This window comes from Stigmatopora nigra, chromosome 17 (genome assembly GCF_051989575.1).
Source record: "Stigmatopora nigra isolate UIUO_SnigA chromosome 17, RoL_Snig_1.1, whole genome shotgun sequence".
Taxonomy (NCBI): domain Eukaryota; kingdom Metazoa; phylum Chordata; class Actinopteri; order Syngnathiformes; family Syngnathidae; genus Stigmatopora; species Stigmatopora nigra.
The window spans coordinates 123,511-136,789 of NC_135524.1; the positions used below are offsets into that span (position 1 = coordinate 123,511).

General features: G+C 51.1%; 1 protein-coding gene and 1 long non-coding RNA gene across 4 annotated transcripts in view; one reads left to right on the top strand and one right to left on the bottom strand.

Moving 5' to 3' along the window:
* Nucleotides 1-13,279, top strand: part of cntfr (ciliary neurotrophic factor receptor) — a 53,021-nt gene that overhangs the window by 16,185 nt on the left and 23,557 nt on the right. For both annotated transcript variants that reach the window (XM_077737514.1, XM_077737512.1), the window contains 2 exons: nucleotides 8,950-9,031; nucleotides 12,571-12,804. In XM_077737514.1, the coding sequence (XP_077593640.1) occupies nucleotides 8,950-9,031; nucleotides 12,571-12,804 (316 nt within the window). The remainder of the gene's footprint in view (nucleotides 1-8,949; nucleotides 9,032-12,570; nucleotides 12,805-13,279) is intronic.
* The window catches only part of LOC144210713 (uncharacterized), a 36,462-nt gene that overhangs the window by 7,882 nt on the left and 15,301 nt on the right, over nucleotides 1-13,279 (bottom strand). The window lies entirely within an intron of this gene.

Consider the following 13,279-nt stretch of genomic DNA (forward strand, 5'->3'; position numbering starts at 1 on the left):
CACCGCAAATTGAATCACTACTACTCTTTTTTTTTTCTTTCCGGATGTACTCATTTGTGTGGATTTACGCTGCTCCATTCTCATGCCCTTCCTTCACCGACGAAAGTCTCGAGTTCTTGCGTTCTGTTCTCGTGCCGACTCCTAAAAGTCTGTAGTGTGGCTCTAATCCCCGAAAGTCGTGTTCTCACACTGTCTTTGTTGGTCGAATGTGACTTCAGCCCTCCGTCTGACTCCAGAGCACGGGAGGCCTGGACCTCACGGACACACACACCCACGGGTTGAGTGGCCCACACTGCGATTTGGCTCGAAATGTTTGTAAACTCTGAACGTAGGCCTTGACGTAAGCCCCACGGATTCCCAGAAAAAGCGTGGATGCCGACGGGGATTCCTAAAATGAGAACATTTGAGAATTCCCACAATTGACCGGCAACGCAAAGCCCGGAGGGACAATGTGGGATGACGACTGGGTTCTGGTTAGAAACAACGGCGCCCTTTCTTGCCAACCCACAGAGTCCTGCTTTTCAAAAAGGAAACAAATACCGTACCACTGTATGACGACGTGGAATTTCTGTGAGAACCATCGTTGCCTTTCACCGATGGATGGACGGCATCTTTTGCCGCCGTCGAAGCGTGGTGGTGCTGGTGGCGGTGGCCAGAGGATGCATTGGAGTGCGTGTGGGGGGGCGCTTTGCAGCGGCCATGCCGTTTGAGGCGCGCGTATGGATGCGCATGTCGCCCCGGTGGCCGGCGGCCAATTCACATGAGTTGGACTGTACACAATGCTGACAGTGTTTGTAATATTTAGCAGCCGTTGGAGCGCCTGTTTATGGAGACGGTGCAATGAATCAAGCAAAAACACAAACAAACTAAAGTCCCTGTTTATCCGTCAGGAACGCTGCTCTTTTCCAAAGGAAATGCAGACAACTATTTCTAGGATATGGAAAGGACTTCAGCCATTTTTACATTTTCCATCGATGTTTTAAATGCAAAAGAGAATTAGCTTTGTTTCAAGTTGTAAGAAGATTGGCTGTCCTTGAGAGAAGCACGTGTCCTTGAAAGGAGAAAGAAACCATCCTTTTGTACATGAACGGTGACTTTAGCAGTGAGCGTCTTCCTAGGCCGGCAAAAGTGTTGAGCGCTCCGACGGCGTGGACACTCCCATGCGTGGAGGGCTGTCGTTACCCCGACGACCAGCTGCCACCAAATTGTCGCTTGAGCGGCGTGGAAAAGAGAGCCACCGACGGCTGAAGGATTTGGCCCGAATTTGTGGAGAAATGAGGAGGACTGGGGTCATTTAGCGGCCAATGGCTTCCTCTAGCAAAATCTCATTGTCCTTCCTTTGCCCTCTGCTACCATTTTATTTGAATATGCTCCGGCGCCGCCGCCGCCGACGTCGTCGGTCCGTGCCGGGCCTCCCACGAATCCTCGCCGTTCCCCCTTTTTTAATTCCCCCGCCACTCCGTGTGGGAGCGCCCGCCGGCCTGCGAGAAAATCTCCAAATGTGGCCGGCGTTGCTGGCAATTCCGCGAGAGAAGAGCTCCAATTGAGCCGGCGTGATTAGCCGGCTGGCCGCCGGGAGAGGTTTTATGAGAGATTAGGCTTTTACAGCTCCGCTATGAATCACTGTGTTAATTCAATTATTCAAACAATAATTCAGTCTACCTTCGGAGCCCTCAGAGAAAATGGCCGGTCTCTCTCCCGCGCCAACCAGACTCCCAGGCGAGAATCTTTGGAACGCTGGTGCGATGAGGGAGTCAATAGCACAAACAATAGCTCACATTCAGCTGGATTTCTTTGGACGGAACTCCATAGGCTCGTCCGTTGATTGGCCAGATGGTGCTGTGTTGAGCAAAGTAAGAGCCCCCCCCATCCCTAAATGTTACTTCTCAGTATACTACTATTACCACCACGGCTGACGTACGATGCTCATCTCCTCGTGGCGCTCTTGAGAAAAAATAAAAGCCTGGCTCGGGTCGCCGCTCGTGTGTGACCTTTTGTGAAAGTTGTTTCGATTCCGGGAATCCATACATCACATGCTCCCTCAAAGGAAGGCGGGCAGAGTCACCAAAGGGCACAATGAGCAGGAGAAGGTGCAAAATGATGAAGGGGATGCAGCAAGTCGATGATCTGAAGGAAGTGGGAGGACTGAGCTGAAGCTGGATTGGCTTGCGTGGGGCACTGCAAAGCAAAGTCAAGCAAAGCAAAGCAAAGCAAGGGCTCTTTATGCACACAAGGGAAAATGAAAGGGTCTGCCTGTCTGCCCGTCTGCAAATGCCTCAGCAGCTTGCAATTAAAGCCTGTCAACTTGTCAATTAGGAAGATGCAAATCCAAGTAGAGCTCTAGAGCCAAAGACAGGAATAAAAAGAAGGCGGAAGTCGCCGAAAGCCCGCCGTACGTCATGGCACGGCACTCGCCCCCAAGCTCGTGTACGCCGTCACGTAGTCTTTGTTTGCAAAGTACCATCCAAGAGTCAAGCTGAAGCCTCTTGTGCGTCCTCACTTGACTTCCACTCCTACAACGCAGTCCAAACCAACATAATGACTGTTTTTTCGGAGAAGGGGGGGGGGGGGGTAATTTACAGCGCTCACGGCTGATAGTGTGCCCGGCCGGCCGGCCCCAGGCACCCGACGACCTTTTGGATTAACATTGGTGAGGCGCGCCCGGCCTCCGAAAGGCCGCAGAGGACAAAGAAGCCATTTAGCGTACGGCCGCTTGACATAAGTGGATGCTTGTGACGCATTCCGGCCAAAAGGCGAAAAGTGCCGGCCCATTCATCCCTCCGCATTTTTTTCCCCAAGACCCAAATGGTGTTCTGGACATTAGCGTTTTCAAACCTGGAATCTGCCTTTTTCTGGGGAGGGGCGGCAATGCTTTTTCATGCTATGCTACGCTTTCCCTTCTGTAGTGCCCGCTTTTTTTCTTTCTTTCTTTCTTTCTGCAAGGGGATTGATTTGGTGCTGACCTCCGTCGCTGCTTTCCTCTTCAATTTTCCAGGAGGGATGCAAGGTGCGCCGGCAGAGGTGACCAGCAGGCGTGCTGCCCGGATAACAGATTGCTTTGCTGATGAATATTGAGAGGACGGGGACACACTCGTGTGTGCGTGCGTGTGTTTGTTTTTGTAGTAATTGTACTCTCTCTGTTGACGTTGTGTACAATGGGGAAGTGAATGCTAATAGATGTGTCAAGAGCCGGCCCAGCCAAGCGGGAGGGAGCGCGGGCACCGACGCACACCTGCTCACGCCGACGTCGTTGCGCTCTCCTTCACCGTCCACCTTTTGTTTTGCCGATCTACTTGTTGCGCTCTGGTTGGTCTCTTCCCATCACGTGACTGGTGAGTCCTTGGAAAAGAGCCTCTCTCACTTGAAAGCGGGGCAGAAACGACGCAGACAAATAAATGTCCCTTCCTTCTTTCAACAATCACGCAGGTGGAGCCAATTTCAACCAGTCGGCGTGAAATCCGAGCCTTGGAAACGACCTCCGGCCCCCACCGCGGAAACCAAACCTTATTTGTTGGGCCGACGTGGATTTCAACATTTCTCTCTATTCCCATTCCCGCCATAGCAACATCTGGGGGCATTTTCACCACCTCCCTCCTCCCTCGGGGGGGTTCGGTGGCTCTTATGGCTTTGCAAACCAATGGAAATGCGCTCTCTCTCGGACACATTTCCAGCGCAGGGGAGAGATTTCTGGCTCCAACAGGGTGGGTATAGCTTAGCACTAGCCAAATGATGGAAAAGCAAGAATGTCAGACGAGCCCGGTCGGCAGGTGAAGTGGGAGACCCAAAAAGGCCAACGGCTCCGGTTCAGGTGCCAAATGAGAAGATCACGGCGAGAGGCGGCAAAGAAGAGGATTAGCTGAGGCCGTGCCTGGACCCGGCTATAAAAGTCCTATTGACAAAGGGCCTGACTGGCGAGAAAATGACATCAGTGTTGAGTCAGCCCTTTGCCGGAAATATCTGCGGCACCTTGTGATGTGTAGCAGGCCATGGCCAACGGGCCGGCCGTCCCTCCGCAAACACTGGATTTAACGGTCCATTTCGCAATGAAGGCAAATGAAAAAGCAAGCGCCAGACCAAAAACAAGAGGGAATCCGAGCACTCCCGCCGTTATTGAATTTGGGGGGAAAGGAAAGACGTAGAGAGACGTCCTTTCTGTCTGTGTGTGTGTGTGTGTGTGTGTGCGCGCGCACTTGATCCTCATCTCTGCTTCTTATTACCTCCCTCCCTGTAGAAACACTTCTGTTGGGAACATCACAGCCCGTCCATCACACTCTCGCTCCTCGCACGCCGCACACACACACACACATGGATACGAGCACGCTACACCCAAGCAGGCGCACACACTCACGTAGACGCCACGTCGCTCCCGGAGGCTCCCCGTTCACAAAGGCCAGTCTCCAGCCATCATTCAAAGCCTTATAGGCCTTAAGAATGCCGACACACACAGTCGCAGGGGCGCACACACCGAGCGCTGTGTTTTCTTTGCTTTGATACACTTATAGAGTTCAGAGGTGAGAGGGCTGGAGGTAACGCCGTGTTTTTCCACACTTTCTAACCACCTAAATCTGCTCCTAGACGCACAAGGAGGTCCAGATGGCCGGGTGGGAAGCCAAAATACCCTCACACGTACGCACGCCCACCGTCGTGCTTAAATTAATAAGAAGGGAAAAAAAAGGAAGAATGGCGCAAAACAACATCTAAGAGCCCATCGGGGTGCACGCTGGAAGATTACAACTCAACTCTGAACGAGAGTATGTTCAGAAAATACATTTGTTCAATATAGCGAGGAGGCACGCTGTCTGAAAATTGCAGCCGCATCGGATCGATAGCTGAACGTATCGCTCTGAACCGGGCTTTGGAGATGCCGTCGCTGCAGAGGAGACGTTTCTGCGGCCCTCCCATTCACATTCTTCTTTGGGCTCTAACCACCAGCACCTGACGCCAATCCACTGATTGCACTCGCAGGACACTAGTATCGCCCCTTTTCAGGTTCAAACCAAAGCATTCACTTTTGGCCTTTTTTTTAGTTTGCCCAGCCCTATTAAATAAATACCTAGTTTTATGAGATGCTATGTCTTCCTTCATATTTCCAATGCTTCAATTTCTTGCTCTCAATTTTTAGAAATCGGTTCAAAAAAGTCTTGAACTGGCTGTATTTTGTTTTCCAAGTCATCCAGCACAAACTAAATTGAATCAGCGGGGGTTGGGCCACTGTGAGTGAGTGGGGAGGGAAGGAGGGAGGGAGGGAGGGAGCAAGTTTCCTTTCCAGCCGTCCAGCAGCGACCAGGCTGACAACTTTGAACCAACGGGGGTTGGGCAGAGGACCAGCTGATGCCAATCCACTGATTGCACTTGTTGGACACTAGTATTGTGGAAATCTTTCCTCTTTCGTGGTTGAAACCAAAGCACTGACTTTTGGCCCTTTATTTTGTTTGCCCAGCCCTGTTAAATAAATGCCTAGTTTTATGGGATGCAATGTCCTCCTTCATATGTCCAATGCCTCAATTTCTTGCTCTCATTTTTTTAAATAGGTCCAAAAAAGTCATCCAGCATAGACAACATTGAATCAGCGGGGGTTGGGCCGCTGTGAGTGGGGAGGGAGGGAGGGAGGGAGGGAGGGGGGAGCTTTTGGTTCAAGTCGTCCTGGACCGACCGGGGTGACCGGCAAAGTTTGAAGCCACGGGGGTTGGGCTGTGACAAGCAGCTGAGGCCAATCCACTGATTGCACTGGTGACACACTAGTATTGTGGAACGCTTTGCTGTGTCCAGGTTGAAACCAGAGCATTGGCTTTTTTATTAGTTTGCCCAGCCCTGATAAATGCACGCCTAGTCTTACGGGATGCAATTATTGCCCCAACGCCGCTGGCCAAAAGGTCAGCGTCGTGCGTCCGTCGACGAGTGCACGGAATTGCCCGCGCCGGGCTTAAAACGGCTTAAAACCCCGCGCTGGCTCCCCTCCTCTTTTTTTCTCCCACTCTTGTGGGTAACCTGCAGAAAATCCCAACATGATTGATGAGGGAATTCATGTTGCCGGGCGGGAAAAGCAAAGCATTGTGGGAATGGGGCGCTCTTATTATTCAGTCAGGAGCGCGTCATTAGAGGTGACAAAATCAACAGTTATTATGTGGGTGCAGATGTGGGAACGGGCCCCGGTGGCAAAATCCGGGGGCTTTGTGGCCTTTGATGCTCTCCGAGGTCATTTTTCCACGCTGACCTTTTTAATGTACACCATGTTGACCTAGCTGACTTTCACCCGAGGTGTCTTTAGGAAAACAATGACAACAGCACAGAAATGCCATAGATTGAAATGTGGGAAAATTGGAGCTTTTCAAAGGCCGTTTTCACTTCAATATCATCTCCTAGAAAATGAAATGTTTAACGTTTGAGTCGCCCACGGCAAGGGGCAAACATCACAAATGAGTACTTTTTTTTTTATCCTGAAGTCTCAGCGTCAAGTCAAAAAAAGCAGAAGAACAACAAAGAGCCTTTTTGACGTCCCTCGGGATGGCTGGCCTTTTTTCCAAATAAGAATATCTTCCCACAAAGTGTCTTGCAAAATCTAACCCTGGAGGACACATTTGTAGCAGACTTTGGCTTTGGCTTTGGATGGGGCCATTTCCCACTGGTTCATTTCCAAATCCTCAAATCTGCATTTTTGTCTCCACCAAAATGTCTTTAGCATTGCGTGACCCCCTTTGAAGGCTCTCCTGCGCTCAAGTGGTTCAATGATTCCAAATAGTTCTAACTTACTCCCATGGTGAGAATTGGAAATGGTCGGGGCTCTAGTTTCCTCTTTGCCGGGTCTGAACTGGGGCCCAAACGGAGGCAGGCACCGGGAGCGGGGTCTCACGGCGAGGGAGGGAGGGAGGGAGGGAGCGCCGTCTCATTTCTCCGTATCGCTTTTCACGGCAAAGAAAGAAAGCGTGCGTATTTGTCGGGGAGTGTGTCTATCTTGGCCGAGGCACCTAGCGTGTGTGGCTGGCGTTTTCCTCCTGGCTTTCCAATTTAAATGCAAATCAGCCTAAATGGAATGGCAGTGTACAAAGAGGCCGGGAAATCATCTGATGTTGCCGTGAATTTGAGATTTTAATTAAGCCGCCGCCACAACTCTGGCCTTTTGCCTCTAATTACAGACGGACAAATAAATATGGAGGCGGGCTTGTCGGCGCGGGGATAGTCCAGCGGCTATTGACGCCGTATCGCGGGCATTGTGGCAAAGTCGAGTCGCCAGAAGTGGTCCGAAACGCCAGGCAAAATCAAGTCCAAATATTGCGGACGCTCCGACCGGTTGGACGCAACGTGGCCGATTTTACGCGTGAACAAGTTCCCATCAGCCAATCCTCGGGAGTGACATTTTACGGGGGAAGGACGGAGTGTTCCCCTCTGCTTTCCATCATAAATGTGCAAAACATCAGATTGTGCTTGGCCAATATTTCCATCTTTTTCCATTGTCTTGTAACGGGCTTAGGGAAAAATTTCCCGCATGTGTACGCGTGCATCCATACCAGGCCAAGAAAATACTTGCAAATGAGCATTTGTGAACAACAACAAAGAGGATGGACAAGAGGCCACATTTTTGAATGTGTGGTGTCTATACACAGCTTCGATCGCTGCGTCTCCTCCGATGGCGAGCGGGGGCGCGCCCAGGGCAGCGGCCAGGGCAGCGGCCAGGGCAGCGGCCAGGGCAGCGGCCAGGCATTTGCCACGCGCTTGACGGGCGCGCCGCGTCGCACGCCGTTAAGATCCGCTGGCGACTTTTATGGAAGCGAGACAACATCAAATCCATTTAGGCGGGACATTTATTGGATGACTGTGACGGACGACTGGCGTTTTGCTGCCACTTTTATGAGCAAATCAAGTTTGCGTGGAGATGGCCGCCGCCGCCGCCGCCCGATTATGGAAGACAAACAAAACGCCCGCTGCGAGAGCATCGCAGAGAAAAAAAGAAATGGGGAGGAAAAAAATCCAATTAAGCCAGGAGCGCCGCCCAATTTATTTCCTTTATTTTCTTCCGCAATAAGCAATTCCAGGTGCCAAAACATGGGCAATTTCCAGAAAAGACCTTTTATTCCATGACTGCTTCCTAAAATTCCGTTTCTACTTGCGATCAGAGGATGAAAGTGCACACTTGTTTGGCACTCTTAAAAAGACAGAGTTAGCTTGCTTGTCGCACCGTTTCGTCAACTTTGCTATTCGGTGGGAAAAAAGTGGAAAAAAACATTTGGCCTTTTGCCAACGTGACACATCTTGTCACATGTTTCTTCCTTTCTGTGACCACGCTTACAAACTTGAACGCAGATGTGAGAGAGAGAGAGAGAGAAAGCTATGTACTGGAAACAAAAGTCAAGTAAAACAAGGTGTTGAATGGATGAGAAAAAAAAAGAAAAAAAAACAGGGTTAAGCCTTGGAGGCACGGAACAAAAATAAAAGCGTTAATGGTAGCTGACATTAGTTTGTAGTAACAGAAATCCTCCATGTGAACAAGAACAAGGAAATTCACTTTGCTCCATGAGCAAAAAAAAAACCGCTCACTGCACACGTTTGCCTGCGTGTTTTGTTTTTTCTTCTTCCCCGTGTGTGTTCATGGGAGTGAGAAAATGGACGCATGTGCCTTTAAGAGCCTCTGTTGGCCGCCCGTCCCAGAGACGATGAAGCCGTGAGTCCAAAGACAAATAAACATTTCAAATAGGGCTCATTTGAAGAAAGTCAATAGGGAGTTGAATGCAAGAAAGCTTTAAGAAATAGTTGGGCCACCCCACAGACTTTGAAGTCGGCTGGCTGGCTGCTCGCCGTCCTCCCCGCGGAGTTCATCCGTCTCCTCCGGGCCGTCCGTCCGCTTGTCCTACTAATTGACGGAGGGACACGGAATGCACGTGTTCCCTTCTGTTCTGTTTTGCTGTTCTGTTCTGCTGTGTCGGTCCTGACTGTCAATTTTTCCCACGTTCACAGATGGCGAACCTGGTGACATCGCTCTGCTGCGTGGTCCTGGCCGCCGTGGTGGTGGCCTATGCCCAGAGACGCAGTCAACTGGGTGAGTTGACGCACTTGCGGAAGTCTAGAAAGTGAAAGAAGCCCATTTCCAGGTGGCCTCTGAGAATGGAAAGCTTTTTGTTCATGACAAAATGTTTAGGATATTCCAAATCAGCAGCCGTTGCCGTCACTTTGAAGGAGAGATAGCCACACTACTTTTGAAATGTGAGTGACACTGGATAAGGACGCTGGCTGTTTCTCAGGTGGCTCCGTTTCCATCCCACAATTCCCAGGCCCCATAGTATCTGAAATGGAAAAAAAAAAACTAAAAGTATTTCTTGTATCAAATGGCGCCCATCTCGCCTCCTACTTTTTGATCTTCTCTATTTTTTTTGACAATCAGTCTCGACAATGGCCCATGGCTTTTTGGTTTTTGGCTGGTTTTGATCTGCGTCTGAGCCCATATTGCTTTTTCATCATCTGGACGGCGGGCGGGACGTTCCTTGTTTCTCTGCCATCAAAGGACATCTGTTTTTATTTGTATTTATAAAAAAGGGGGGGGGGGGGGCTGGAAATCATATCAAAATGCATATTTGTTTTGTGGTGGTAGGCCTAAATGGGCGGCGTTTCGGGGAGCAAAACATCTCTGCCACTTCATGAAAGATGCGAGACACCTTTGCATTTTTTCCATTGATTTTTTTTTCAGTAGAAGTGCGATGCGTGTGTAAAGTGTGGAAAGAAAGCTGGCAGCAAGTTGGAGTCTGTCTTTCTGTCTGTCAATGACGTGACAAGTGAGTGGCCTTTCAGGCACAGTCAATCATGATGTCTATCAGCTGGAGAGAAAACATTTTCTTTTCTCTCTTTGTCAAAAGAAATGTTGCCTCAGCTTTATACCTCTCCAACAGGTGAGCGTCAAGAGAAGGTTTGGATCAGAAAGGGAGTTCTCGCAACAGGAATGTCAACACGGAGCAGGCCCGCCTAGCCACTGGCAACGCCTCCAAATACAGAAACGAGAGGGAGGCACGCACGGGCTTTAGAAAAGAGCCCGTTGCGCACAGCCGTCCTACGACAAGACTTTTGCCCAAGAACGTGCCGTTGGAGAAGGGCAGGCAGGCGGGCGGCCGGGCGGGCGGCTAATTTGTTTCACCTTCAAAATTGGGAAAAAACACCACACTGGTAACCTGACTTTGCGCAATTGAGGCTCCAATATCACGCCGTATTGGGACGATGAAAGTAGCATCTCATCTTAACCGGGACGGCCGGGTGGCTCCCCGTGTTTAGCGTTTTGCATCTCATCACCGGCTCTATTCTCTCGTTGAGTTTCCCCGGCGATTGCTCTTTGCGGCCTTTTCCGCCGCGGCTAATCTTGGGGGCACCAGAGATATTTTCTATATCCGCCCGTCTGATATATCAATCTAAGTCATAAAATGAAGGGTCCGGTATTAACGCTGACCTTCACTCCGCCGCTCGGGGAAGGGAAGGCTCGCTCGGGGTGATGTCGGCCACATTATTAACCAATAAGACGGGGAATGCGAGGGAGGTTTCCTCGGGTTTAGCGGGGGATTACGGTTCATATGCGGTCTAGCCGGCGGGGGGTCACCCCTCGCTAATTACCGTTCCGACTTTTCCATTTCCCGTACTTGTGAAGCGGCATCGAAGCGCCACGGATAAAACGCCATAAAGATCCGTGGAGATGGTGGGGAGAAAAAAAAAAATCCCCTAAAATGGCGCCGCTGAAAAGGACACGGGCGGAACATCCAGCTGCCTTGTGGTATTGTTTACGCTTCCGCGTTAATTCACAGGAATCCTTCTCTCTAATCCGGCCTTGTAAAATATGAACCGCTCGCTCCCAACATCCTGCCCCCCCTCCTCTCCGTCTCGCTGGCTCTTGGCGAGGCGTCTACAACACGCCCTCCGTTCTACGTCCGTCCGTCCGTCCGTCTTCCCGGAAAAAGTCCGCCGCCTTTTGTCAACCACGACGGAGCCTTTTCGTTGGCGGGTGGCACCGACGACACCTGACGGCGGGTGGGGGGGCCCGAGAAAAGATGTCAGGAAAGGGGAAGTGGATTTATACGAGAACGGATGCCCCGGCTCACGCACGTACAAACACTTTCACAGCTGCAGCTGCCGTGACGTGAAAGAGGCGGCGAACGCCCCGTCAGAGTCAGACTTTGTCTCTTGGGGCGAAAGAAGTGACAACTTCATTGGGAGATGTGTGTGTGCGCGCGTCACTTGTGGGGGAACGAGATCCTTTGGCGCAAAAGTGCCTGGTGTAAAATGCTCCGGCAAATAGTCCGTCTATAATGGCTGGGAGAGTGTTCACGTGGACAGCTGGCCTTTATGATTTGGATGTGGCTGAAGGGCATAGGGTGATTTGCATCCGCCTTTGATGGCTCATAACATGCTTCTTAAGCTACTAACGAGGGAGGCCCCGCCTATTGCACAAAGATCAATAGCACTTGAGCTGAATACCATTATGGTTATGAGGCCCCCTCCCTCCTATGCTGATGAGGCGGCAGGCCATTATGCGGCCCTCGTTTTTTCCAGGTGTGCAATATTCGCCCCTCGTCGTGGAACACTACGCACACGTTGTAGAGAGTCGGGCGGAAATTAGGGAGGGAAGGCCAGCGGAGAAAAGGAGCCAGATAGTACCGACGGGAGGGAGGGACCAAACAATGCTCCGATGAGGGCAAATGAGCGCCATGCATCACGCTAATCTGCCGCCGCCGTCTTCGACACGCGCGTGCGACTCGTGGTGACACGTGGACGCTTTTAATTCAAATAATGGCCAGGGCGCCACGCTCATTTGCATACTGCACAAGTATGGAAGAAGCCCGCACCATTTTCCAAAACGTTGTCCTTTCCAGCCCCTCCTAATAAGGACGCCGCCATCCGCCGGATCAAAGCGCAACATCAAAGTCGGGCTGCTTTTATGGAAAGGCAAATATTTTGATTTTTTTTATCTCAATAAAGCCCCCTATTTTCTTCCCCCTCGGAAAAAGAGGGAGATCACAGCAAATTGGCGCCTGTTGCCAGTCGGATTATTTTCACCGCCACGCCAACAAATTGCGGCCGACAAGGTGACCAAAGGTCCATAACGAGGAGAATGGCGGGAGGCCGCCATTCTCCTCGTTAACGCGGACCGGGATTTGTGGCCAGTCGTTGGGGGATTTCGGCTCCGACGTGGACAAGACGGGCAGCTTCTTTGGGCGCGTGGTGACATCCCATCCCACGTGTCTTTGATTTTCTCTTGTCTAAAGGCGGCCCGGCGGGGATTAATACGGCCGGGTTGCGCCGTCGATCCGGCGGCCTATTCACATGCTAAAATGACGTCTTGACTTTGTGTGCTCCCTCCCGGGAGATGCCGCCAAAGTGCATCTCACATGTGGTACCTGGCTTCAATCCCGCCACCATCTAACCACTTGGCCCGAATCCACGGATAACACCTGGACAAATGACCCGTGTCAAAAGCACACCTCTCCCTTCCGGATTTTTAAAATGCTCCACCTCCCTGTAATTGTGTTCATTTTTCTGTGACTTTGGACTAAAATGTAGCCAAAATGTCAGCGTCTAAGGGTACGTACTGTCTGGTGTCTCCAGTGGCCAGGAACCAGTACGAGCGAATGGGCGGCGACGTGACCATGCAGTGCGGCTCCTTGGACAACGAGGCTTCGGTGTCGTGGAAGGTGAACGGGACCGACGTGAGGGCCCAGCATCGCCTGGAAGGGCCCCGACTGATACTGAGCCAAGTGGACCTGGCCCACAACGGACTCTACAGCTGCTTTCAGAACCCCAACGGAGAGAGGCGCGACACCATCATCCTCCACGTCGGCGGTGAGTACTCACACGGCCCACGGTGGTCAATGTGGCCCGTCCGGATTGGCTTTGTCCTGCGGGTACGCCCCTTTGTGCTCCCCTTAACGTGTCAAAAGAACAAATAGGAAGCTCCATCTTGAATAATCTGAGTTGTTATGTGCGCTGATGTTCTAAAATGATTTTGAGAGAAAGCCTCCCCCCTTCCCGTGGCCACGGGATTATTAGGCAGACGCTACCTTCCTAGAGGGAAGGCAGCTGATAGGGAATCAATCATAGCGTGGGCAAAAAGTGACAGAATTTGAGGCCGCTTCATTCATCACTTTTCCAGCACGCTCGTTGAACAAAACAGGGAAAAAAATGCCTTTTTAACAATTCTAATAACGTCGTCACCTTAGCCAAGGTCAAAATATAAAGGCAAAACAAATAGGCATAGATATGATGTATCATGTCTGCACCAGAACAAGCCTTAGTCAATTGCACCCGCCCGGCCCTC